Source organism: Globicephala melas, chromosome 10 (genome assembly GCF_963455315.2).
Source record: "Globicephala melas chromosome 10, mGloMel1.2, whole genome shotgun sequence".
NCBI lineage: Eukaryota > Metazoa > Chordata > Mammalia > Artiodactyla > Delphinidae > Globicephala > Globicephala melas.
This window is the reverse complement of record NC_083323.1, coordinates 91838384-91864509: the sequence shown is the minus strand read 5'-3', so window position 1 is coordinate 91864509 and position 26126 is coordinate 91838384. Positions and strand designations below refer to the sequence as shown.

The window sequence follows — 26126 nt, the reverse complement described above, 5'->3', positions numbered from 1 at the left end:
CAGGACAGACGGCTAATAAAAAACGATTATGATTCATTACAGTTGTGATAAGGACGATGAAAGGTACGAAATGAAAGGGGATAAAGGGAAAAGAAACAGGAGCTTTTATTTGAGGGGAGGGAAAAAGAAAAATCTGAAAGCATGACATTGGATTAGGAGGGCAGCCCTAGGTGAGATGCTCCATCCTGAGGACTGGAGAAGAGAAAGATACAGGCAACTAACGGCAGCGGCAAACACACACACACGCACACGCACACGCACACGCACACGCACATGCACAGGTACACAAAGAAGCAAAACCAAACCCAAGGAGAGAGGAGGACAGAAAGGGATGCTAAAGGACAAGCCTCACTGCCCTGAAGTTCCACCAAAGAACAGCTGAGTAACTGACACCTCACCTCTCAGCACTGTCCCAGGCCCCGGAGGTCCAGAATACGCGAGCCAAGTACCCGGGAGCTAGGTGAGTTCAGATCCTGCCGTGGACGGCTTGCGTTTCTATTCACATCACTCCCTCACTCATTCATTTATTCAATGGAAACTTACTGAAAAACTCTCGCAGACCCACTCTTAGTGATTCCTGCTATTTGCCAGGCCTTTTCTAAGCACTTTTAATAACTTTACTTCATAAACCTTAAGAAACAGGGTCTATTTTTACCACCATTGTATAGACGAGGAAACTAAGATTCAGAGAAGTCAAGTTATTTGCCAAAGGTCACACAGTAAACAGTGGAGCCAGGAAACAATCTAGGCACTGAGATTCCAGAATGCCCCCTCTTAACTGCCATGTGAGTGTTGCTACTCCCCTAGGGCTGCCATGAAAGTTGTATCACATAGTTGGCGGCTTAAAACAACAGAAATCTCTCTTCTCAGAGTTCTGGAGGCTGGAGCCTGAAATCGAGAGTCGGCAGGGTCGTGGTCCCTCTCAAGGCTCCAGGGGAGAATCTTCCTTCACCTCTTCCAGGTTTCTGGTGGCTTCCCTGGCTTGTGGCTCAATAACTCCAGCACCTGCCTCTTTCAAGGACTTCCCCTTTGTGTAGATGTCTTCTCCTCTTCTACCTCTTAGAAGGACATTTGTCATTGGATTTAGGGCTCACTTGGCTAATCCAAGATGATCTCTTCATAAGATCCTTAATTACATCTGTAAAGATCCTTTTATCAAATGAGGTCACATTCACAGGGTCCAGGAGTTAGGACACAGAAGTAGCATTTCGGGGCCACCATTCAACCCACTAGAGTGTGTATATGGAGTGTACATTTTAACAATTGCTAATTGTGTAACAACAGTGGGCTGTTACTATGCACCCGACATTATGGCATGTGCTGGGAACACGAAAGTCAGTAAAGCATGGCCTGGCCCACAAGGAGCCCCCTGTACAGCAAATGAGACAGATAAGTAAACAGGATGGGTTATAATAAAAGCTTAAATAGAGCACAGGTGAAGTGCAAAAAAAAAAAAAGAACTAGTAAATTCTGTGAAGATGGGAGTCAGAAAAGGGTTCACAGAAGAACCATGATTTCTCTTGGAAAGTGAGTAGTAGGTGCTTCTGGGAGGAAAAGGAGGAAGAGGCACTGACCAAGGCCCAGAGATGTAAAACGGTCAGGACCAGACGAGGGGCGGTGACTGATTTAGCGTGACCTCACGTTGCTGTTCAAGGGCGGGGAGGTGAAGGGAAAATCCTGGAGAGGTGGCCTGGGACCACATCAGAGAGGATGTCCTAGTCCCAGCTGTGGGAAGCCGGTATGGAGTTTTAAGTGAAAGTGTAACCATCAGATTTGAGTTTCTACAGAACCACACAGGCAAGCTGCCACGTGGCGGGGAGGACAAGAGGGCAGAAGGGCCGCTGAGGTCACTGCAGTGCACGGCGGGGAGGGGATCCACGACAAGGCTTCTCTCCTGTTGGCATAAGTGTCCTGAGGAGAAGGGAGTGGCCGGGGTTGACCCCGGACTGGGCAGCTGCTCCCTCCTGCTTTAGATAAGCCTCTCTTTCCTCCTCGTTCTTGTTCTCTTCTTATCTCTCTAAGAATTTCTTTAGCTCTTTCCCATCTCCCCCTCCTCTCATCCCTCAAGTGGGGGTTCTGTCCTGGACACACTTCTCTCCTCGTCCCCCGCGTTCGTTCTCAGCCTCTCCTCCACGCTCCTGGTTTCAACGACCCTCTCCATCCTAATGAGGCTCATCTCTTAACTTCCAGCCCAGACCACTCTCTTTACCTCCAGTCCCAGATCCAACTGCCTGCCAGTCGTTTCCACTCCTGTGATCCACCCACGTTCCAAATTCTACTCATCCTCGTTCCCACTGTCACCAAGTTTGTGACAAACCTAATGACTCTTGTCATCGTAATTTTTGTAATAGCACTAAAAGGGTCAACGGTGTTCAGTGCCACAGAAGGTCACGAACGACTTGAAAATCCCACTTGGATTTGGCATTTTGGATAAAGGGAAAGACGATGAATTGAAAACAGCAATTTCCGATGAGCATTTAAGGAATTTAACTATGAAAACAAAGAGCGAGGGAGGAAAACCAGGGTCAAGGAAAGCTTTCAGGTTTGTTTATTTATTAATATGAGAGTGATCTGAGCATGTTCCAAGAGGGCAAAATTGACATTTTGGGGAAGACAATTCTTGACTGGTGGGTACTATCATGTATACTGCAGGACACTTAACACACCTGGCCTCTGTGTTCTAAGTGCCAGTACTGGGTGCATGCAAACACACACACACACACACACACACACACACACACACACACAGAGACCAGTCATTATCATCATCCAAAAAACTCCCCCAGTACATCTCCTGAGGACCACTAAGCTAGAGGGCAGATGCCAGCAGGGAGGAATAAGTTGATAATTAAGGAGAAAAAGGACATAACTGATGAGCCAAAGTTCTGGAGGACATGTGAGGCGACTGGACCAAGGGCACAAAAGCAGAGTTTGGTGTAAGGCAGGAGAAATTTCACATGAGAGATGTTGAGCTTTAGAGTCACACAAACATTGGTTGAATTCCTAGGTCATCACTTCCTTCCTTTGAGAGACACTGCCTGTTGACCAACCTCAAAGTTGGTCCCAACGCTTGTCCCTTTGCAACCTCCACCAGAGAGCCTGCAACCTCCAAAGGGGTGGCCATGTGACATGATTTGGGGTCATGAGATCAAGGATATGGGGAAGACTTTTCCTGATCTAATGATACCCACCCCCTGGCTTTCCCTGCTTTGGGTTTGGGGCAGGACGCCTAGAGCAAGGGCAGCCTCCTCGCAACAATTACCAAAATGTCAAGAAAATCCCAGCGGTCAGCCCTGACCTCACCATGTCACTGCACCAGCCCCAGCAGTCCCCAACCTCAGGAGCCCTGTGCTGAGACACCAATAAACACCTATTGGTTTAAGCCATCATGAGCAATCAATACCGAAACATCCTGGGCAAAACAGCCTCTCTGATCTACAGTTGCCTCATCTGTGAAATGCAGACAAAATGCATGCCTTACAAATGCAGTGAAAGAACTGAAAGAAGCAACATATAAATGAAGCTCACATTAAGGTGACCAGCTCAGAGCCTGACGAAAGCAAACGATCAGTGTCAGTTCTCTTTCTCACTGAAACCTCCTAACAACCCGTGATAAACTCGGGGGTTCTCTGTGCCTGTGAAATAGGATAGAAGCGGTAAAGTAGTTTGCCTTCAGAAAAACGGCATAAAACTAGCCTTGAACATTACTCTCATACATGGTGAACCCTTAAGCCACAGAATCAAAATATTACGTTGGGGAATATAAACTGATACAGCCACTATGGAAAACAGTATGGAGGTTCCTTAAAAAACTAAAAATAGAACTACCATACGACCCAGCAATCCCACTACTGGGCAGGGTATATACCCTGAGGAAACCAGAATTCAAAAAGACACATGCACCCCAATGTTCACAGCAGCACTATTTACAATAGCCAGGACATGGAAGCAACCTAAATGTCCATCAACAGAGGAATGGATGAAGCAGATGTGGTACATATATATACAACGGATTATTGCTCAGCCATAAAAAGGAACGAAACTGGGTCGTTTGTAGAGACGTGGATGGACCTAGAGAGTGTCATACAGAGTGAAGTAAGTCAGAAAGAGAAAAACAAATATCATATATAACACATATATATTGGAATCTAGAATAATGGTATAGATGGCCTTATTTGCAAAGCAGAAATAGAGAACAGATGTAGAGAACAGATGTAGGGAACAAACGTATGGATACCAAGGGGGAAAGGGGTGGGGTGGGAGGAACTGGGAGATTGGGATTCACACATATACACTACTGATATTATGTATAAAGCAGACGACTGAGGGGAACGTACTGTATAGCACAGGTAACTCTACTCAATGCATGTGGTGTCCTAAATGGGAGGGAAGTCCAGAAGGGAGGGGATCTATGTATATGTATGGCTGATTCATTTTGCTGTGCAGTAAAAGCTAACACAACATTGTAAAGCAACTATACTCCAATAAAAATGAATTAAAATATGTATATATATAAAATGTTGAATAAAATATAGATATAAAGCCTAAGAATGAGGCAAAAAGATAGAATCACAGAAGTCTCAGAAAGGGGAACGAAAATACATTCTTGGCGTATAAATCAGATTCCAAGGAGTTTTTCAGCAATATCAGTGTAATCTATTAACAACTGGCTGGTGAGGCAATTCCCTGGAGGTCCAGTGGTTAGGACTCCATGCTCTCATTGCCGAGGGTGCGGGTTCAATCCCTGGTTGGGGAACCAAGATCCTGCAAGCCACACGGTGAGGCCAAAAAAATTAAAAAGATAAAACCTGGCTGGTGACATTTAGTAAATTAAGTTCCTTCCTATGTCTTTAACATATTACTACTTCCTACCTAGTACTTTTAATATTCCCCTCATCTCACTGCTCACTTTTTCTTTTATATCAACAGTGACAAATGGTTGAGTAACCCTGGACTCAAAGACTATTTAATTCTGCTCTGCTTTCCTTTTTAATGTTCTTGGCTTATCTTCATTGCTTACATCCTATATGTATCCGTTTATTGAAATCACTGTATGTCTCTGCTTTGAAAATTGTGACATGTCCTGATCAGGGCACAGTCAGTAACTGCATGGCCACAGAGGTGGAACCCACGGAGCTGCTGCTGACCCACCGGGCTTAAAATGAAGGGCACTGACATCCCAAGCTTCTCTCTTTCGGTTAATGGGAAAACATTAGAGTCCCATTTTCTTCAAATGATTTAGGTAAGGTCTGGTGTAGGAAAACACAGGACAGCGTATACTGAGGCCCTACGGTTTACCAAGCGCTGGGCACGCTGCTTCATAAGGCTTGGTAAACCCCACTAGGATCCAGGTGTTATTTCTGTTCCCATTTTACAAATGGAAAACTGGAGGCTAAGAGTGTTTAAGGAGCACAGCTACAGTCACATGACTGGGAATGCGCAGAGCTTGAGCCTACTGGCTACAAAGCCCGCCTCCCCTCCATGTGATGTCATCTCCTTCCTTCCACAGACACACCATCACCTCCTGCCAGCTGCGTGAGAAGTGATGGCTCACGCGTTACTTTCTAGCAAAAAGCACCTTAATTTCTGTGAATGCCTAAAGCAATTTCTGGAGCCTCAGTTTTTCCAGGCATTAAAACTGCACCTGGACTTCAAGTGGCTGGTCTCTTGAAAGCAAATCCCAGCTCCAACTGGAAAAGAACAGATACGCTGGCCAATGAGACGCAGGTGTAGAGTCCTGGAACCCACACAGGCTTGAGGGCAGCATCATTGCAACGTCTGTGGTGTCTCAGAGAGAACTGCCCTTTCGCCTTCCCCCAAAGTACAGTTCAAGGAAGTAGGAAAAATAGGAGAGGAGTAACGGACCGCCAGGCCCCCAGACGATTCTATCCTGGCTTTTTTCTGACCTCCTCAGTGTGTGGACTGGAAGTTTTAAAGTCGGCGGAAAAAATTTTAAAAGAAGACTCAGATCCCAGTCCCACTATGTTTCTAGCTGTGTGACTTTGGCCACGATACATAAACTCTCTCCCATCAAATGAAATAATGCTACTTGTCTCACAGGACTGCTTAAGGATTAAAATGCTCATTAACATCATGCCTGGCACAAAGCTGGCGTATGACAGCAGCTCTGTTACTGTCTTGCCTCTCCCACCTCTATGACTTAACTCTGCTCATCACCAAAGAATGTTCTAACACCACAGTTTGCTCTTGAAGTTTGCTGTCCCAAGAAATACCGTATCACAAACAACTAAGAAGCAAGGTTAAAAAAAAACTCAAAGTCACCCCAAATCCGGGAAGAAGCATAGAGTGGGGTATGAATCGCATGGCCATCTTGGTTTCAAGATTATGTTGGATATAGAAACCCACATGAGCAGATGGAAGGCAGTTAAGATATTGACAGGGTAACAGTCCACAGTTGGCTCAACTACTGTCTCCAAACATACTGCCATTAGGTGTCGGGGTGGGGGGAGGGAGTAGGGAACAGGGGGAGAGTGAGGGAAGATGGGGCCAAAGGAGAGTAAGGGCCATCCTCCTGGCCCCAGGTGGATTCCAAAACGTGGCTTTCTGCAAAGAAAATTAGAGTGCTAGTAAAAGTATTAATTCTCCACCAATAAATGGAGAAATGAAACAATCACAGCAACAGATGCCAGAGTAAGAATCTGTTCACCTGTCCTTTAGGGAGGAACAAGGATCACGACACACGTCTTACCTACTGTACTCCACTCTGATCAACAGAGTGAAGATCACTCCGATCTGTTTCCAGACCCTGACCCTTTGCTCAGCACACCTTCTCTCTTCCATTTCTGCAGCATTAAAGCTTGGGTCTTCCACCCTTTTGCCTGATCCTACTGTAACTTCCACTTTCTGTATTCCTTCCTACCACCTGCTCAAGCCATTTTCATTGGCCCTAATGCTAGTGACAAAATCGTTTTCAGTGACTGTCATTCCCTGTCCCCACTTTTTAATTGGCTCACCTAAAGTATCTGTTCGTCCAGCATTTTTCCAACGATTTTACTTTATCTTCAAAATGTTGTCAAGTGGGTAGGGCAGAAAACAAAATTTAACACTTATAAACTAGAAACCGAGTATCATGTCGCTGAAGTGATTTGTTTGCCTAAATTTCCAAAGCTCCTGAGAATGGAGACTGAAACACAGGACAATTCTTAGAGCAGTGCTTTGTGGGGCAGAACTGCATAAGTAGAAAGCACAGGCTTCAAAACAGGTACTTCTGGGATCTGAATCCCAGTTCCACCGCTTGTAAGCTGTAATATCCTGGATTAGTTACTTAACCTCTCTGAGCTAAAATCTGAAAACCCAAGAAAGGTTTCAGCAAATCAGCAGCAAATCAGCATTCCTTTCCTCCTGCAAAGGAATGAAAGTATGTCTCACTTTAGTTCATCATGTGGATTCTGACGGGCATCCTATCCAGGATCTCAGGGAGAACAAAAGCAATTATAACAAAAGGCAAAATAAAGTAGACTCTTTATACTCGGCAGGGAACTGCCAAAAATCACCTCATACATTTTTTTTTTTTTTTTTTTTTGCGGTACGCGGGCCTCTCACTGCCGTGGCCTCTCCCGTTGCGGAGCACAGGCTCTGGACGCGCAGGCTCAGCGGCCATGGCTCACGGGCCCAGCTGCTCCGCGGCATGTGGGATCTTCCCGGACCGGGGCACGAACCTGTGTCCCCTGCATCGGCAGGCGGACTCTCAACCACTGCGCCACCAGGGAAGCCCACCTCATGCATTTTTAAATGGGCCCCGTTACTGTTCTAAACGGTCTTCTGCAACAAGCGCGAGCAGTTCCTTCCTTACTAGAGTTCTTCGTTAACTGAATGTGCCCTTTTTTGGCCCTGGAGCGGCTACGCCACCAATGAGCCTGGGCCTCCCTGGTGGGACAAGAGCAAAGCTCCCGACACAGTTCAGAGCCCTTCCCCCGGTTTTCACCTGAGCTCCCTTCTCGGTTGGTCTCCAGCTGTGAAGCGCCTCTCTATTTGGCTGTGACCCTATTTCCTCTCCGTGCTTCTCCTGTATCATGAAGCCTTCTTTCCTTCAGACTGCTCCATACAACCTTCAGCTTAGCCTGCTGAATGCTGTGCTGGACACTTAGTGAAGCAGCTGCTCTGTATTACCTCATTTAATCTTCGACAACCCTATAATGGATATATGATTATCCCCATGGTACAGACGAGAAAACCAAGGTTTAGCATAAGTGGTTTGGTAAGTTGTCCAGATCCCCACATCTAAGAATTGATGGTTAAAACTGCTCTGAGTCCGAATTCTGAGCTTAGAACAGCTCTGCTCTATCAGCTCCCATGCTTCTTTCTGCCATGGTACGAGGTGCATTTCCTCAATGGGAAAGTGGAGACTAATTAATGTTTGTACTGATTAATTAGCACATTAATTAGCATTAGCAAAAAAGTGAGCGTAATCTATTTGATCAGATGCTGAACTATATCTCCCTACTTTTGCCAAAAAGTCTCTGTAACTAACTGTGCTACCTTTCTTCCATCACGAACTCCTTGAATCAGGAATTTCCTCCCTGTAAACCAATCTTCCACAAGGACACTTAATAAGTTTTATCTGAAACAAACACACAAAAAACAACTGAGTCAAAACAGAGTGGCAATTACCTATCTCATAGAAGGAGGAAGCAAAATGGAAGGCTTATTCACCACCCTTCAGGTGGCGACTGAACCTTCAAGACTATGCCTTAAACACAGCAAAGCTGTATTTCTTACATTTTCTGCATTAGTTCCGCTTTCAAACGTGTTGTCCTATTGCCCGTAGTGGATTCAGAGTTGTCAAACTCTGTGTCCCCATTCTATATTGGTAAGATACAGTCATGGTACTAAAAATAACTTCTATCAAAAAATAAAAAAGCTGGCCTTAGAATTTGAGGTGTTTTATTTTTGAAACTTGCCCCCAAAGCTTATTTCTCTGATTTCTGGGGGACTTTTTATTTGCCTTCCGGCTGGTCCTTTAGGCCTGCGCACGTCCCTCTGCACAGCTGCCCAGCATCTCAGTGTTGCTGCCCTCTGGATCCCGGAGGTCCGGGGGGCAGTTCCTCCCGCTGCCCCACCCATCCCCTGCAGCCGCCCCCCACCCATCCAGGCCTCCCACTCCGTGACTGAGCCTTCAACCCTCCCGCTTCTGTGGCACCAGGACCTCCTGCTTGCTTCTTCCTTCTTTCTCCTCTTTCTACCTACCTTTCAGTAACTCTTCTTTTCAGGTCCAAAGTCAGTTAGATATTATTTAGGCCATTTTAGCAAAGTGCCTAACAATCATTGCCTACCTCCTTTTTTTGATGGAGAGAGAAAAAGATAAGATGGGATATTGGGGTGTGGTTGCAGTGGGGGGAGGGGGAGGAGACCAGAGGGGGATCTCGTTACAATGACCCGGAAAAATCCCCCTTACTGGCTTCCATCCTCCATTTGACCCCTGGAACTGGTAGCCAAGGGGCCCCCTATAGAATTAGGCTACACCTAAGCCTCCACCATTTCATAGCTCATTAATCCTCTCCTCTAGTCAGATTCCGGTATTGCCATAATGAACCAAGTGATGCGTCACTTTTAGGCAGATAACGTTCACCACAGTGCTACGTAACAGAGGAGAAAGTAAAGAAGAGGAAGGTATGAGAGACCTCAACCCGCCTCTCCATTTTCTTGAGAGGCAGTCAAGCACATGGTCTGTGGAGCCAGCAACCAGTCCTGGACTCCACTTCCTAGCAGCATAATTTGGGATGTTATTTAACCTTTCTGAGCCTCAGCTTTCCCCATCTGCTAAATGGAGATAAGTAATACCACTTAGCTCACTGGGCTGTTAAGCGTATTAACTAAGACAGTGCAGGCAAAGCAGTATGTTCCCAGCACACGGTAAACACTCTGAAGCACCTAGGATACATCACTGAACAAAAGAGCCCAGTCTCTCCACGTGGCCTGCGTCATTCTTCATATTCTTATGTTGTTATTATGCATTTGTAAGAGACACAGCAGGGAAGCAACCAACCAGTTTAGCCAACAACCTTTTACACTGGGATGGGGGGAGGGGGGAGCCTGAAATAACAGGCTGTGCACGAGTCCACAGACGCTAAATCAATCAATCAATCAATTATTTTCACCGGACTTGCTCTCAAAGTAAGTTTGCACTTATTCATGATTCAAAAACTGGGCTCCTCCATCTTGGCATTCTTTCCATGCAAACTGTGCCCTCAAAATACCACTGCGAAAATATAATATCCTTTGCTAAGGGCAACGATGTTTAAAAAATCTACCTGAAGCAAACACTCGGTAGGTTTTGCCAAGTCCACCTGTATTTTCCATTCTATTCAAGTTTATCCCACTTCCCTTAGCATGGGCTCCTCGGGGCAGCATTTTTTCTAACATCCTTACCTGTGCCTTTACCCATGCATGCGAATGCGACAACAGCCTTCTCATACGCTACTGAAAGCATGAAGTCCCTGCACTCAGTACTCTCCACTTGACTTCTCCTATAGACTGAACAAAGGAAGCTCCGAAACAGACATCTCTGCCTGCTGCCGACAGATGGCGATAGTGATCACGCAAGCTTATTTTACTCTGTTAAGCCCTGTGGCCTGGTGGTTCTCAACTGGCCAAGTAGCACGCTTGCGGCGTCTGTGCTAGGTTTTGAGGTGTTTGCGAACATCGTTAAGCCCACAGCACGTCTTTTCAGTACAACACTGAAGGAGGTTTTGAAAGTGACACTAAGAAGTATAAGATGACAATGCAAAAGTAGAAACAATTTAAGAAACCCAAAGTGATGCACAATAAATACTGCATTTGTGAAATGGACCATTCTAAGGTATGAATGACTGCAAAGACGATATGTATGTGAAAAGGACTGTACTTTCATTGTACAAAGCAAGGAAAAATAAGTGAAAAATGTAAAAACAAAACATAACTACAAACAAAACACTTTTTCCTGTAGTCAGGGAATAAGCATTGATGTCACGTGATAATTACTTTGTCGTGTGACAATCTAATATTAGTGTAGGAGAGACTATGATTGATTTGCGGCCTCAAAGCAGTGGTTCTCAGCCTTAATTGCACACAAGAATCACCTGCTGAGCTTTTAAAACTCCTAAAGCCTAGGCTGTGCTCCAGAACCTCTAGGGGTGGGACCCAGGCATTGGTTGTGCTGAAAGCTCTTCAGGTGATTCCAATGTGCGGTCAAGGTTAAGAACCACTGCCTTCAAATCTAAGCCTGGGGAAAACACAGCTGCAACTGGTTCTATGGATTAAAATCCATTCACATGTGCAGATGGGATGCGTGTTGAGCCTGGACACCTTAGCAAGAAGTACTTCTCTAGGATATCTGAATCTTCAAGGAGACCAATTACCTGCCTCAGGGAATTTTGCTTTTTATGTTCTTGAAACTGGTATGGGGGGAGAACATGTATTATCGAGGAAGAATAGAGCACACCTTTCTAAAGTTTTGAAGGAGGTATTCATACACGTATTTGAAGAAAATGTATCACCGAGCTACAACCTTCAACATCTCTTAGTCATTTCAGTGAATCCATTTACAAACAAATGGACACACAAACCTGTTCCAAACAAAAGGAGCTTCTAGACACCAGCATCTTTCCCTCACTTTCAACTCCAAAGCACTAGACTAGCTCCTGGTCTATCCATTCACTCAGTGCATTCTGGTTACCTCTGGTTACCATCTGGTTACACTCCATCTTTCATAATCGAGTTTGGCATTCAAACAAATGCATCATTTAGTTCTCAGCACATACCCCCCAGGCTCTTCTCACCACGGCCCCCTTTTACCTTGTCTGCCATTATCATCGAGGAGCCCCCGTGGATACCCAGGATGGGGGTGAGAGTCTGGGCTGAAATGAAGTCAAGGATCTGGGCGATGGCTTCCTGGTCTGTGTCGTCAGCAAACACCACGCCCTGGATCTTCCGGTCAGACATGAGATCACAGATGCGGGTTATGATGCTCTTTGGGTCCGTCTCATTCATGGCTACCAGCTCCACACGGGGCACCACAGAGAGATGGTGGAAATCATCTTTCTCGTGGGCATCCTTGATGGCCACCTCGTCTGAAGTGCCCACGAGGATGACGGCAATGCCAATGCTGGGCGGGCTCTTCTGAGACCGAGCTCTGCTGCCTGACACGGCCAGGACAGCCAGCACCAACCAGAACCTGGGGGAACAGCACTCTGCTCTGGGCTTCATCTTCAACTCGTCGACTCCCTGGAAACACAAAGAGAGAATGGTAACGTTACACCCCACACTACATGACTGTCTGGGAAGAGGCTAGATACTGCAAGTCAAGGAACTTATCTCCTTTTACTGATCATCAAACCCAGCTTCTATCTTCAAGCCTAGTTTCTTATCTCTTATGTTTGCACAGCAGAGTGAGGAAAAAAAACTTCCGAAAGCATCAGAAATCCTTGAGCAAGACACTAAAAGATGCTACTGCTATAGCCATCAGCAGCAAACAGACAGGGACAAACAACGGAAAGAGGAGGTAAGTGGTCCAGGCAAGTCACACCAAGCGCACGAACACAGGAGTCTCCAAGAGCGTGTCCGGCTGTTGCTGCGAGATCCCCTGTACTCCTGTCACAACCCATCCTTGAACTGCTCTCGGGGCCAAGGGATGGCAAAGGCCAGGCAAAGTGAGCAGCAAAATGGGCTCAGCAGAGGTTACCTACAAAACGTGGTCTGGAAGAGCTGGATACAGGAAGTTACAGATACATAAGCCCCCATTCTTGATGCCTTTACTGTGTATTCACCTCAAAGGTGGACAAGAGCCTGAAAATTCTTCAGCAATCCATCCGGCTCTTAATACTAAATCAAAAACAGCCCATATGTTGTTTGGGCAGTACTTTTAAAAACATCTCCGATCCTTACAATAAACCAGCAGGGGGCAAATAAGAAAAACATTATTATCACCATTTTATGGATGTTGAAGGGAAGACTCAGAAAAGCTAAGAAGTCCGAGACTATAAGCCAATTAAGTGAAATGAACATGAGCCCAGATCTTCTGGTTTCAGGCCAATCCGCCTTACATCACATTGCCTCTTACATCATCAGTTATTACGAGGAATAGTTTTATTCCCATTTGTTTATGCATCAAAGTATGGCGATTTGGACAAATGCTATTAAATTACTGACCTAGTGACCTTTCTGAAATGACTGACTTCATGTTTGCATGCAGTTTACCACTTTTTACCTTTTACCACAAACTCCTCCTGCCTCTTTACTTCCACATGTGCCCTGAAATCTTACACTCTGCACCAGACTGAGGACACAACTCTCTACAAAGCTTGGTCATTTCTCTTTTCATGTCTCACCATTCTCCAAGAGCTCCCCTTACTGAAATAGAACTGGTCCTGCTTAGATTGTATTGATTTGTTTTAAATAATCATTTATGGTACATCTGGTATGTGTTAGGTACCGTACTAGGCATTTCCTCCTCTGCAATCTCCTTAGTCCTCCTAGAAACCCTATAAATTAGTCATTTTATCCCCATTTCTCAAATGGAGAAACCGAAGCTCAAAACAGTTACATAATGTTGCCAAGGTCAATGATATTACAACACCAGCATGCCGGTACATGCCAATACAAAATACACATGGCGTTTTGGGGACTTCCCTGGTGGCAGAGTGGTTAAGAATCCACCTGCCAACGCAGAGGACACAGGTTCCAGCCCTGGTCTGGGAAGATCCCACATGCCGTGGAGCAACTAAGCCCGTGTGCCACAACTACTGAAGCCCCACGTGCCCTAGAGCCCACACACCGCAACTACTGAGCTCGAGTGCCACAACTACTGAAGCTCGCACACCTAGAGCCCGTGCTCCGCCATAAGAGAAGCCACCCCAATGAGAAACCCGCGCACCGCAACGAAGAGTAGCCCCAGCTCGCTGCAACAAGAGAGAAAGCCCGCATGCGGCAACGAAGACCCAATGCAGCCAAAACTAAACAAATTAAATTTAAAAAAAAATAAAATACACATAGCATTTTTATACTCCAAGGAAATAGTCTATAAACTGCACCCCAAACCAAAACCAGGGATTTTCATTCTTCTCCAAAGGGAGAGAATGTAATCAAGAATGATAATGTTACTTCATATCTCCTGCTTGTTTGGAAAAAAAAAAAAAAAAGGTAAGATATTAGGAATCAAAAAGCCTTGAGAGTTTAGCTAACAAAAAGCAAACAATAATGATGAGGGTGTTGAGCAAAGAAAGATAAGAAAGTGTCCAGGTTGAGCAGACTGACTGCAAAGGGCATTAATGATTCGGGGCTAAGATGCTGGGGACATTTTGTGGCTGAGGAAGCAAAAATCCAATCCAGTTCTTGGCAGAAAACATTTTGGAACCCTTGCTGTTGTAGTCATCCTTCCACACTGCCAAGAAGGAGCCCTGTAACACCGTCCTTGTCTCTCTCTTGCAAGTAAGACGAGGAGCTCAGTGGTTCACATCTGACCAAGTTTATTCCTGACAACTGCCTCGGCTTTGAGTCTCTGTGGAGACCGGATGACTACACAGCCCTGGCAACCCGTGTGATGAACTGTCCCCAGCTGAGCAGGGCAGCCAGAGCCCAAATTCCTGCTCCCAGAGCTCTAAGCCAGCAGCACTATATCGAGTCCAGCAGCACTGAATACTGAGGAAGACGGATGGCTTTAGCACTTCAAAGAGCTATTGGCAAAACAGTAACAAAAATAATCTGTTAAATTTCAAGGACTGGTTCTCAAGGAGAACCAAAAGATTTAGAATTTGGCAAAAGTAGCAGCTAACTTCATTCCAATGGGATTCGAATCGTACAGTCATCAGTCACTAAATCAGGTTCCTTCACATTGAAAAGTGGTCCACTCTGCCATGACTGTTTATTGACTTTAATGCAGTCTACACTCTCCCACTCTGATGTTTTATTTGGTCTCTTAAAATATCTCTTACAGGGCTTCCCTGGTGGCACAGTGGTTGAGAGTCCGCCTGTCGATGCAGGGGACACGGGTTCGTGCCCCGGTCCGGGAAGATCCCACATGCCGCGGAGCGGCTAGGCCCGTGAGCCATGGCCGCTGAGCCTGCGCGTCCGGAGCCTGTGCTCCGCAAAAGGAGAGGCCACAACAGTGAGAGGCCCACGTATCGGGAAAAAAAAAAACAACTCTTACATTCCTCTATTTCTTCTTACACAATATATTATACTCTGTTATGCGATGGCTAGTCGTGACACTCGAAGAATAGACTCTGGTTTTACTGAGTGTCTCTTTTTATACTCAGGATACAGCAAAGCACTTTATGAAGTAATACATTATGGGAGATACCAGTAACAGAGGGACTGCGAGACAAAGAAGTGCTGTGAATACAAACTCAATTTCACACCTTAGAAGGGGTTACTTGAGAGAAAGCTTGTAGTCCAAGATAAGCTAATTGGTGGCGCTCCCTTCCACCCAACAGACCACGTTAGTCTTCCGGCACCTGCTTTATGAAGCTGTGCCCCCTCCTGTGCACTGCAGTGCCCCCTACCCCAGGAGAACTGAGCACCGTTTCCCTTCGGCTCTCGTCATGGCCTGTGTGTGTCTATCTAAACGTCCATAACAGTTTATTAGAGTATATGATTATGTGTCTGCCTGTCTTCACTGCTGGTCATCTCCTGGTGGGCAGGGACCTTTTCAGTTCAGAAAGCACCCACTTTTATTAAGCACTTTTATTAAGCTTTTATTAAGCACCCACTCCCTAGCAGACATTGTTCTCAGTGTCAGGGATATAACGCAGACAGGTTCTACCCTCCAGGACCACAGTCTAGTAGAAGACACAGACACACAAGAAAACCTTGCCTCACTTGTATTTGCAGTTCTTGGGGCCTAGCAGTGCCTTGGATACGTACAATAAGGAAGGACTCAATAAATGGTAGCCGCTGAGTTTCTACCATAATAAAATTGTCAATGTTTGGCCATTTTTACCTACACTAGTAACCTACCTATTTTATATATTATATATTTATAGTAACATTTTACTTATAACCTGCCATATGCCAGACACTATTTTTCATGGATTGTTAAATCACATATAAACATGATATAGTTTCCCCCATATTACCAATCAGGAAACTGATCTTCTGAGAGAGAGGCTAAGTGCACGACCAAGATCACACAGCTAATAATTTGGCATCAGGTTTCAAACCAAAGTTTGTCGCCGAAACCCTTGCTCTTTCCATTCTACTGCCTCTCAGTATGAGTGTGTGAATTAATGAATGAATAAACAAACTCACTAACCAAAACCAAACTGTGTTCTAATAGCAGTTCCACAGTAACTAAGTACCTGAGGGTAGGCAATACCTCATCACTGTCTGTTTCCTCATCGGTGAAATCCGGATAATATACCTAACCTAAATACCTGAGAGAGTTTTATGTGAGGATCAAATGATAATATGCAGCTGGAAGTGCTTTGAAGAATATAAAATCTCTAGAGATGCAAAGGATGTCACCTTTAAGCTTCTACAGAAGTTGTTCAAGGAGCCTAGCTAGCTATTCATGAATGCACCGGGTCAGCATGTGGGAGGTGGGCAGGGAGAGAATGGCAGACAGTCTGAGAGGAATGTTGAGAGGAACTTCAGGGCAGGGGAGGGTGGAGGTGCAGGTGGAGGTGGGGATTGGGGGGGTGGGGGGCGGGTGGCAAGAGATATGAGTTCCCTGACGTTCTAACTCCCTGAAGAAGATGCTGCATAATGGCCTCAGGGGAGCAGCAAACTCCACTGACAGCTTACCAGTCAAGTGCAGCAGAATTCAAGAGTAATTCAGGCCAGGGGCAGTAATGGGGATCGGTGGAACTCGGCACCCCCAAATCATGCTGTAAATTCAGACACGAGGGTTCACAAGCAGAACCAAAAACAAAGCATCAGGATTAGAGAGTCAACTGGTCACCTCCTGATCCTCTGCCTCCTTGAGGCTTGAGTTGAGCGGCCCTTAGATTTACAGCGAGCAGAAGGCCGCAGTAGCTTGTGTTCATGCCTACCACCAGTGCAGGGTAACTAACAGGGACCAGGCGACACTTTGCCCACAGTAGGCTCCAAGGGAAGACATATTTGAGTGAGAAGCTGGGCCAATCCTGTTCTCAGAGAAAACTGAATCCTGGGGCAACCCCCAAAAGAAGGATAAAATGTGATTTAATAGATGAGTAAGTCAAATTTTCCAAGCACCATCCTTAATGGAGTCAGGACGCTGTTTCGAGTGACCTAACTAAGGCGAGTGTGATTAGAATATGATAGGCAGTGAATAAAATGAAGATCAGAAGTGCCAGAACTATGCATCAGGTCCAGTTTCCCAAGCTACCAATAAAGACAGAAAGTTAGGATGCACAGGCCTTAAAATTTGTCACACAGGAGAATGTGGGGGGAAAAGGAGTCTCATACAGTGTAAGTCAAGTGAAATATAAATGAGTATAACCTTTTCGGAGGGCAGTGTGAGAATGCCTATCAAAATTTTAATATCACGACAAAATAAAATTCAAGGTGAAAACATCAAAAGTGACAATGAGAGATGTCACATACCAGTTCCAAGAAGATACTATAATCATGAATATACATGAATCTAAAAATACAGGCTTGACATGCATAAAGCAATAACTAAAATTACCCTGGGGAGTAACAGACAAATCCAACAGAGAAAATATAAACAATGACATAAATGATCAAAAAACAAAACAAAGCATGAATAATAAGCTTGAACTATTTCAAATATCTAGCAACATATACAAGAGAGAACATATATTCTTTATAAGCACATGAAAAATATTAGCCCTACGAAAGTGCTTCAGTAACTTCCAAAGAATCAATATGGATGATTGCCATTTTTCTGTAATGTGATTAAATTTACAAATAAAATTCTAAAGGTAGCTAAACATATCACACATCCAAAACTTTTTAAAAAAATATTAAATAACACTAACGTTAAGAAGGAAATCATAACAGAAACTGAAAAATCCTTTGATTAGAATGAAAATATTAAATACCAAAATTTCTAGAGCATAAATGAAACGGTTTAGAGAGAAACTTATACCTTTAAATTCACTTGTAAGAAAATAAGAAAATAAAATAATTAATTGTAATTAAATTTTCATTTATTGAACAATTAACAGAGTCAACCCTAAGAAGGAATTGAATAATACAGATAAGGGCAGGAATTAATGAAACAGGAAGCAAAGAAAAGAAAAAAACAAAACCAAAAGTTGATACTTTGAAAGACTACACTAGACAAAATTCTGACAAGACCAATCAAGGAAACAAAAGAGAAAATGCAAATGAAACTGATGATGAAAAAGGGACAATAACAACATAGACAGTAGAAATTTTAAAATAATAAAAGAATATTATGGGGCTTCCCTGGTGGCGCAGTGGTTGAGAGTCTGCCTGCTGATGCAGGGGACACGAGTTTGTGCCCTGGTCCGGGAAGATCCCACATGCCGTGGAGCGGCTGGGCCCGTGAGCCATAGCTGCTGAGCCTGCGAGTCCGGAGCCTGTACTCCGCAACGGAAGAGGCCACAACAGTGAGAGGCCCACGTACCGCAAAAAAAAACAAAAAACAAACAAAAAAAAAAAACAAGAATATTATGAAAGTTAGTTGCTTTTAAATTTAATGTATAAATATCTAATTTTAAAAAGCAAAAAGTTTCAAAAGAATATGGAAAATTTGAATAATAACCATTAAAGAAAATAAAATGGTTATCAAAGGCCCCCAACCCTAATCCACCAAAACCACCCCACCCCATCTTTGCCAAAATAAAAGGAAGTTGAACAATACAGAAAAACAAGAAAAGTTTAATTCTAAATCCAGATAATTACAGTACAAGAAAAGATTATCATAGATCCCTTTCACTTATCAACCTAAAGGCAAAAAAATCGTAAACAAAATATTAGCTAACCAAAACAAATAGTATATTTTAATAATAATATTCAAGCGTGGTTTATATAAGGAATGCAAGGACGGTTTAATATCAGAATATAAATCAAAATAATTCACCACATTCATGGACCAAACAAGATATTTATACGAATATCTCAAAAAAAAAATGAAGAACACACATTTGATTAAGGGCACCACCTATTTATGATATAAATGTTAGAATATTTTTTTAACTCCTTGATGACAGGCAATGAAGGAGATCATCAGTCTACCTGGTAAGAGTATATACCAAAAACTCTTAATCAGATTTTTTTTGACAGTGAGTTAGTGCTATCACTGCTCCCGGAGATTCTGGTAAATAAAATAGGCAAGAAAACAAAAGTTTTAAGGATGGGAAGGAAAGAGAAAATAATAGCAGTACATGAAGATAATATGGTTGTCTACAGAGAAAGTCCAACAGAATTTTAAACTATTTATTAATTTGGGTAGAATGAGATTGCTAGATAAATAATACTCTTATAAAAATTCAATAGCTCTTTTTAACCAACCAGAAAATATAATAGTCATAATAACAAAAACAACTATAAATTATTTAGGAATTAGCAAAAAATGCACAAGACCTCTGCAGAGAAAATCTGAAACTCTACTAAAGGATATGAAAGAAGTCCTGAACAATGTAATCATAGACGAATTCATGGAGGGGATAACATAATATTTTAGAAAGTTCTATTTTCTCCCAAATTAATCCGTAACTTGAAGGCAATTCCTATCAAAATAACAGCAGGATTTTTAAAGGAATTTTATTATCTTACTCTAAAAGATATATAGAAGAATAAAGGTACATGGAGAGCAAGTTAATTAAACAAGACATCTTTATCTGAACCAGTAATGAAAGTGTGCCTTGAACAGCGAAGTATGAATAACTTAACTCTGCAGAACAGATCCAAAATAAAAATTTTTTAATTAACACATTTTTTTTAAAACGTTTAAGTTCCAAGTCAATTTCAGGTTTTAAGTCATACTTTCTAAATTCAAATTTATAGAGGCACAGCAAATGTTGAACCAAAGAGGTGCTTTTTTGAGTCCGAATGCTTAGCTTAGGTAATAAATGTGTTCCCCAATCATCTGAAGCAGAAAGTAGGAGTAACACCAGATGTCAAACATCTATCCAATGCCATTCTGAAGTACAAGACTAATATCCATTTCTAGCGAAAGAAACACAATGCCATCTATGTATTCAGGGCATTTGGAAACCCAATTTCAATCCTCCAGAAGCATTTAGGGTCTGCTAAACACATCTAAACTTCATCTAAATCTGTAAAAATAACATATAAAAGGCACCTATCTTTAGTATTAGTGGACTTAGAACCTAAAACTTCTCTCTGCATTGTTATTCTCCTCTTTTCATACTGTTATCGTCATCCAAACTCTTAGAGCTTCTGAGCTCCCTTGCCCCTGCTCTTTTTTCATAAGGAACAAGGTAAGAAAGCCTGGTAATCTGGGGTTTGGGGTCTGGGACTATGTGCCTATGAAACCAGTGATGAAAGAAAAGTCTACCTGGACATCCTGTAAACATGCCGAATCCATTTTGAATGTAGTGACTGACATGGCAATAAACTGCTCTCCTTGGTCCTGTCGGGGGATTTAACTTATCTAAACATACTTCTGTGCAGAGCTAATCCCAAATCCATTTCAACATACCATAGTCATAACAAATAATGTAAATAGACAATCAAAGAACTCAGAGCCTTAGTTAAGTCATTTCTGGGAAAGTACGCGATCAGGGAAGAGCAGGATAGATGGGAGAGAGGGAAAAGATACAGGAAAAAATTATCTAAACCTTTGATCCAGCAGATGGTTCCATCAAGTACTCCTACATAAAGCAAGTAAGGATGCCGTTCCAAAGACCACCAGTCCCCTAGACCCTATGAGAAGACGGCCTCATCACTGCAAAGGACCAATGTGCCATTGAATTCCTTGGCAGGACTTCTGTTACCTAAGAGCCTTCTTGTTCTCACTCAGTCCAAGCAGACCTACCACCTGAGCCTTGTTCTACAACCTACCACCTTGTTCTGCACCCTTCCAGGAGCTAGATCCTGGCTTTTGTATCTGACCTATTTTTTCCCGCTGTATGCACAAAGCAGAAGTATCACTTCTACTGTCACCCAATTGCTTGACACAAGAGTTGAACAGATAACAAACAAAGGATCATAAATCACTTTATATGTACGCATTTTCATAGAAATTTGTAATACAAATGTAGGTGATTATCTGTACTCTCATCAGCAACAGCCACTGATGGGTTTTTTTTTTTCTTCAATATTCTGCAAGAGCAGACACCAAAATTTCTCTTCTAACATCTGCACACGGTTCTTAATTATAATTAATTTATATGCCTCCAAGGACAGTGTAGGCAGCCCTGCTGAAATCCAGACCTTTGGAAACCTGATTCTGATTATCACCATTTGGCAGGTTAGGGCAATTGCATGTATTGGTTTAACAGCAAAACAGCATTTTCAAGTGTTAATAAAAATGATTGGCTTGTCACTGACTATTAAGAGGGGGGATGAGCAGTAAAAATGGGTGATGGATGATAAAAAGAGAATCATGGGGAGCAGGAAAAAATGTCACCTGGGAAGGAGGTCAAAGGACGATATTGAGAGGGTAACGGTGAGCCAGGGATGGAACAGGGACCACCAGAACCGTACGCATCCACCCAGAACACATTGGTGTTCTGAGCTGCAGATAAACAGCCTGTGTTAAAATAGATTTAAAATTGGGGTGTTGAGGAGGGCCATTTCCAAGTCCCCCATATGATCTACTCTACTGCCTAAGTACATCCCAAGCCACTGCAACCCTCGACCAAGCCTGTTCTGCAACAGCAATAATAATCGTGCTGCGTTGTGGTGGAGATAGCAAAACTCTGTAGTTGAGAACATGTTTTACATTTACTCTTAACTTGCTGTGTGATCTTAGATCAGTTTCTTTACCTCTCTGACCCTCAGCCCCCTCATCTGTAAAACGTGAGACAGTAACAGTTTTCACAGGATAATTGTGAAGATTCACTCACTGGACAAACGTTTGTTAAATGCTTTCCATGTACCAGAGAATGTGTTAGGAGATGGGATCCGACACTGAATGGAATACAGTCCACAAGGAGCCTTTAGTCTAGTGTCCAAGACAACAAAATAAACAGGAAATTACGGTACGATGTGATCAGTTAGAAAAGAGCATGCTCAGTGCTCCATAGGAGGCCGCCTAACCCTGTCTGGGAGATCAGGAGATTAACAAGCTAAGTACTAACACATAAGCAGGAATAGTAATGAATATACTGAAACTGCAAAAATAATAAAATATTAGTTAGAAGGATATTACGACACAGGGGAGAAAGCAAGGAGCTAGACGTCAAAAGATCTAGAATTGACACTAGGCTTTGACACTTACTCCCCTTAGATGGAGGGGAGGCAGTAACTTAAATTACCTGGACCTCATTTTCTTCATTACAAAATGGGGGTGATTATCCTCACGTCACAGAGTTGTTGTGAATATTAAACAATTTACTTGAAAGCATCTAGCAAATAGCACGTACCTGATATTTACTTACTGAATATGAATATACTGTGTTCAGAGACAGATAAGGAGCTTCTTTTGCCTTGAATTACTTAGAAAGAAGTCAAAGACTCCTTCCCTCCCACCCCTCTCTCCAGCTTTAGTACAATTTCTACCGACCTTAGACACAGGTTGTTTTTAAAAGCTAGTCTACAAGTAACAACCTGATATCCAATATAAACAATATTTAAAATAGATTTTGTTTTATTTCTTTAAAGCTTTTAGTGTTTTGTTTTGTTTTTTAATATTTATTTATTTATTTGGCTGCACCGGGTCTTAGTTGCTGCATGTAAGATATAGTTCCCTAACCAGGGATCGAACCCGGGCCCCCTGCATTGGGAGCACGGAAGCTTAACCAGTGGACCACCAGGAAAGTCCCTAAAATAGATTTTAAATCCTAGAACCACCCAGCAGTAGAACCTATTCCCCCATCTCCCACCAGTCACCAAACAGCCACCAAATTTTGTGCAAAGTAACATGATAACTTCAACTACATAAAAACATTCATTTCTTATCTTTGGAACCCATACCTTCACTTACTAATAGTGATTCTCCCTGCATGGAATATAGGAAGGGAGAACCCAATTCTCACTAGCTTGGCTAACAAGATAGCTTTTCTAGCAAATCCTAATGAAGTGAAGTCAAGGATAACGTGTCTTCCTTATCTACGCCCAGTACTTAGCAGAGTGCCTGGCATATGGTAGGTGCTCAATAAACGTCTGTTGGCGACACTAATGAATGAACCAATAAATAAGTACCTAAGAATGCCAATAACAAGTTGATTCTCTCCATCTCCATTGACACATAAATGAAGGCACTAGTCTAGGTCCTTCACTCCCAAGGGTTACAACATGAGGGGAAATACCATAAACACCAATACAATTCCCAACTTCTTGATATTCTACAGGGTCATGCTTAGGTCAGTGTTCTTAGCTGATAATTGTCTATGTATCTGAGTGTTCATTTGCACATGTACATATGTGGGTAAATCAATGCCTATACTGGTGATATACATATGTGTACAAATTAGACCTCTTTCCCCTGGTCTCTAAGTTGTAAGACGCTGCTGCTGCTGAAGGATGGTACCCAAACATGATTCAGCCTTCACTCAAAGCCTAGGTTTAAACAAGGCCCTGAGGCCATAAAAGACCTCAAAGAGAGCATGGTAGCAAGGCCAGAACCAATAGGGAACAAGAGCCACACCACTTGAGCTGGCTGGTTATCAGGCCAACTTCAGGTGCAGTCATATGTTTCTTAACATAAAATGCCATCTTTATTTTTGCCATCAATATTCGTATTTGTTAACCACGCTACCAATCATAACTGAATTCTGAGCTCACTTAAATCCCTTTAACCTCACATATGGAATTGAGAACCTACTCAGAGAATTAATTGTAAGTGGAAACCTCTCTAATTTCACTTCTCACCCTCTCTCTCTCCAACTACTGTACGAGAAGAATGTGTAGTAGAAGGGACACAGATCTGAGGATTAGGAAACCCCAGGCCCTGTTACAACCCTACTACTAACAAGCCAGGTGACTTAGAAAGAATTACTTAGCCTCTCTGTGGCTCTGGTTCCTTATCTGTGAAGTAAGAGAAATGGACTGGTTGTTCTCGAAGTCTCTTCCGGCTTTAAAACTCCATGAATCTGTCTTCCATACCCCCTCAAGTTCAACATCCTACTCTCCTCTCCTCTTCTCTGAGCCCTGGGAGGCAGTCCTGTTTGGAGCACATCAATGGACGTCCTAATCCTCTGGCTTCCAGTTGGGTTTGACCCAACAGGCAGCCCAAGCAGGAGGAAAGAGGGAACAAGAAAGCCAAGACTGGGGTATTTCCCCTTCGTGCCTCCCTCCCTGTGGGTTCATGGCAGGTTGGCTGTATCACTGGACTGAAGATCATGGCTTCCATGAAACATCCTTTTCCACACGGCTCTCTCTACCCAGTTCCCCCTCCAGATTCCAGATTATCACTCCCAGCTTCCTCCTTCGGGACTAAAAATGGTGGTAACTACGCCAGGTCACTTTTAGCTCAGGACACTGTACCACCTCTTGTGGTTTCTGTGCATTGCCCACGTCTTGGTAAACAGTCCTTTTTCTAAACTCTCTTCAAATTAAACCAGTTGAGGGTTGCTATCCGTTTCCTACTCTGACCATAAATGATACAGATTCCTCCTGCATTCCATAATGCCCAGGAGCCTCTCAGGTTCAAAATGGCAAAACCAGGACCTGAATTCCACCCCACCCACCACTGGATAAGGTATGGCCCCTCCAGACGGTGCTTCCTACTTATCCTCAGGTCCAGGTTCGGTCAGCAGTATGATAAACAGTAACATTCTCTGGGCGCCTGGCCCCCCTGCAAAGAATGGATAAACGTCTATAGAATATTTCAAGAGAATAGCCTCCAGGAGCTAGCATTTTGAGTGGGGAATATAAAAGCATTGGGCATCATAAAAATACACCAAGCAATTATCAGAATGACTCCAAAGCACAACCCAGAGAAAAGCCAAGCATTTTCACGAAGGAAGATGTGGTCATTAAATGGGACTTTATCTTGCTGAAGAAACAAACTGGGTAAGGAAGCCTTAACTTTCGCTCTTTCTCTTTGGTTTGGTTGGAATCTGTTTCATGAAAAAATGAATTTTAGAGTCAAATGTTCACTGTCAAATTATAAGCCAAAGTATAAACAAAGAAATACAGCAACACAAGAAACCATAACGGTGATATTTCAAGGAAACATGACAGTTAACTCTGTATTGTTTCTTAATATGTGGAAAAGAAATTAAAATAGTGAAAAAGAACAAAAAAAAAGTTTGTGGCTCCCTTGCTGTAATGATAATAATATAGTTGTAATCCGGCCACCCTTCACATTTTTCATTGTTTTTAAAAAGCAAGTAGCTGTTCTGTCTGCCTGAGTCCAGCATTTTTACACTGTTATAACAGCATGTACATCAGGCCTGCATCACCATGTCCACTATCACCATAGAGATGGTAGGGTGAGGCCAGCTGGCACTGCCTGCACCTCCCTTCCCAGGCCCCGCCCAGGCCAAATGAACCCCTCTCCCCCGTACAACTCAGTCGCAGGCAGCGCCACAATCCACCCACGGAGATCTGCCTGTCCAATACAGGGAGTGCACTCAGGGTACATGCGACTTTCCCGTTAAAATCAGATCTTGACATAGGAGGTGATGGATGTTAACTAAACTTACGTGATGATCATTTCACAATAATGTAAGTCAACTCATTATGCTGTATGCCTTAAACTTATACAGTGCTGTATGTCAATTATATCTCAATAAAACTGGGAAAAAATAGATTTTGAAAGCAAAAAGCTCAACCTCACACACCGGCTCCTATCCCTTTCCCCTCAAAAGTCCAATGAATCAACACATCCTTACTGAAGACTCACTTTGCGAATCACAGAGAAGTGTTCCAGGGAGTTAACACTTTGCTTCTGCCCACGAGGACTACCCACTCCAGCAAGGAGACGACACAGACTCCCCAACACTGGACCGTCAGATGGCATGAAGGATGTAAAGAACTACAGAGACGAGCAGAGGGAGGCTGGCTCTGGGCTCGGTGGTGCGGACAACTTTGTCTGGAAGCAGCTCTGAGGGTATCTGAGGTGAGGAATCGAGCTTGAGCGCAGG

General features: G+C 43.4%; 1 protein-coding gene across 1 annotated transcript in view; it reads right to left on the bottom strand.

Moving 5' to 3' along the window:
- GRIN2B (glutamate ionotropic receptor NMDA type subunit 2B) overlaps positions 1-26126 on the bottom strand; it is a 425420-nt gene that overhangs the window by 290987 nt on the left and 108307 nt on the right. Inside the window, exon 4 of the mRNA XM_030841308.2 lies at positions 11794-12222. Within this exon, the coding sequence (XP_030697168.2) occupies positions 11794-12204 (411 nt within the window). The 5' untranslated portion in view covers positions 12205-12222. The remainder of the gene's footprint in view (positions 1-11793; positions 12223-26126) is intronic.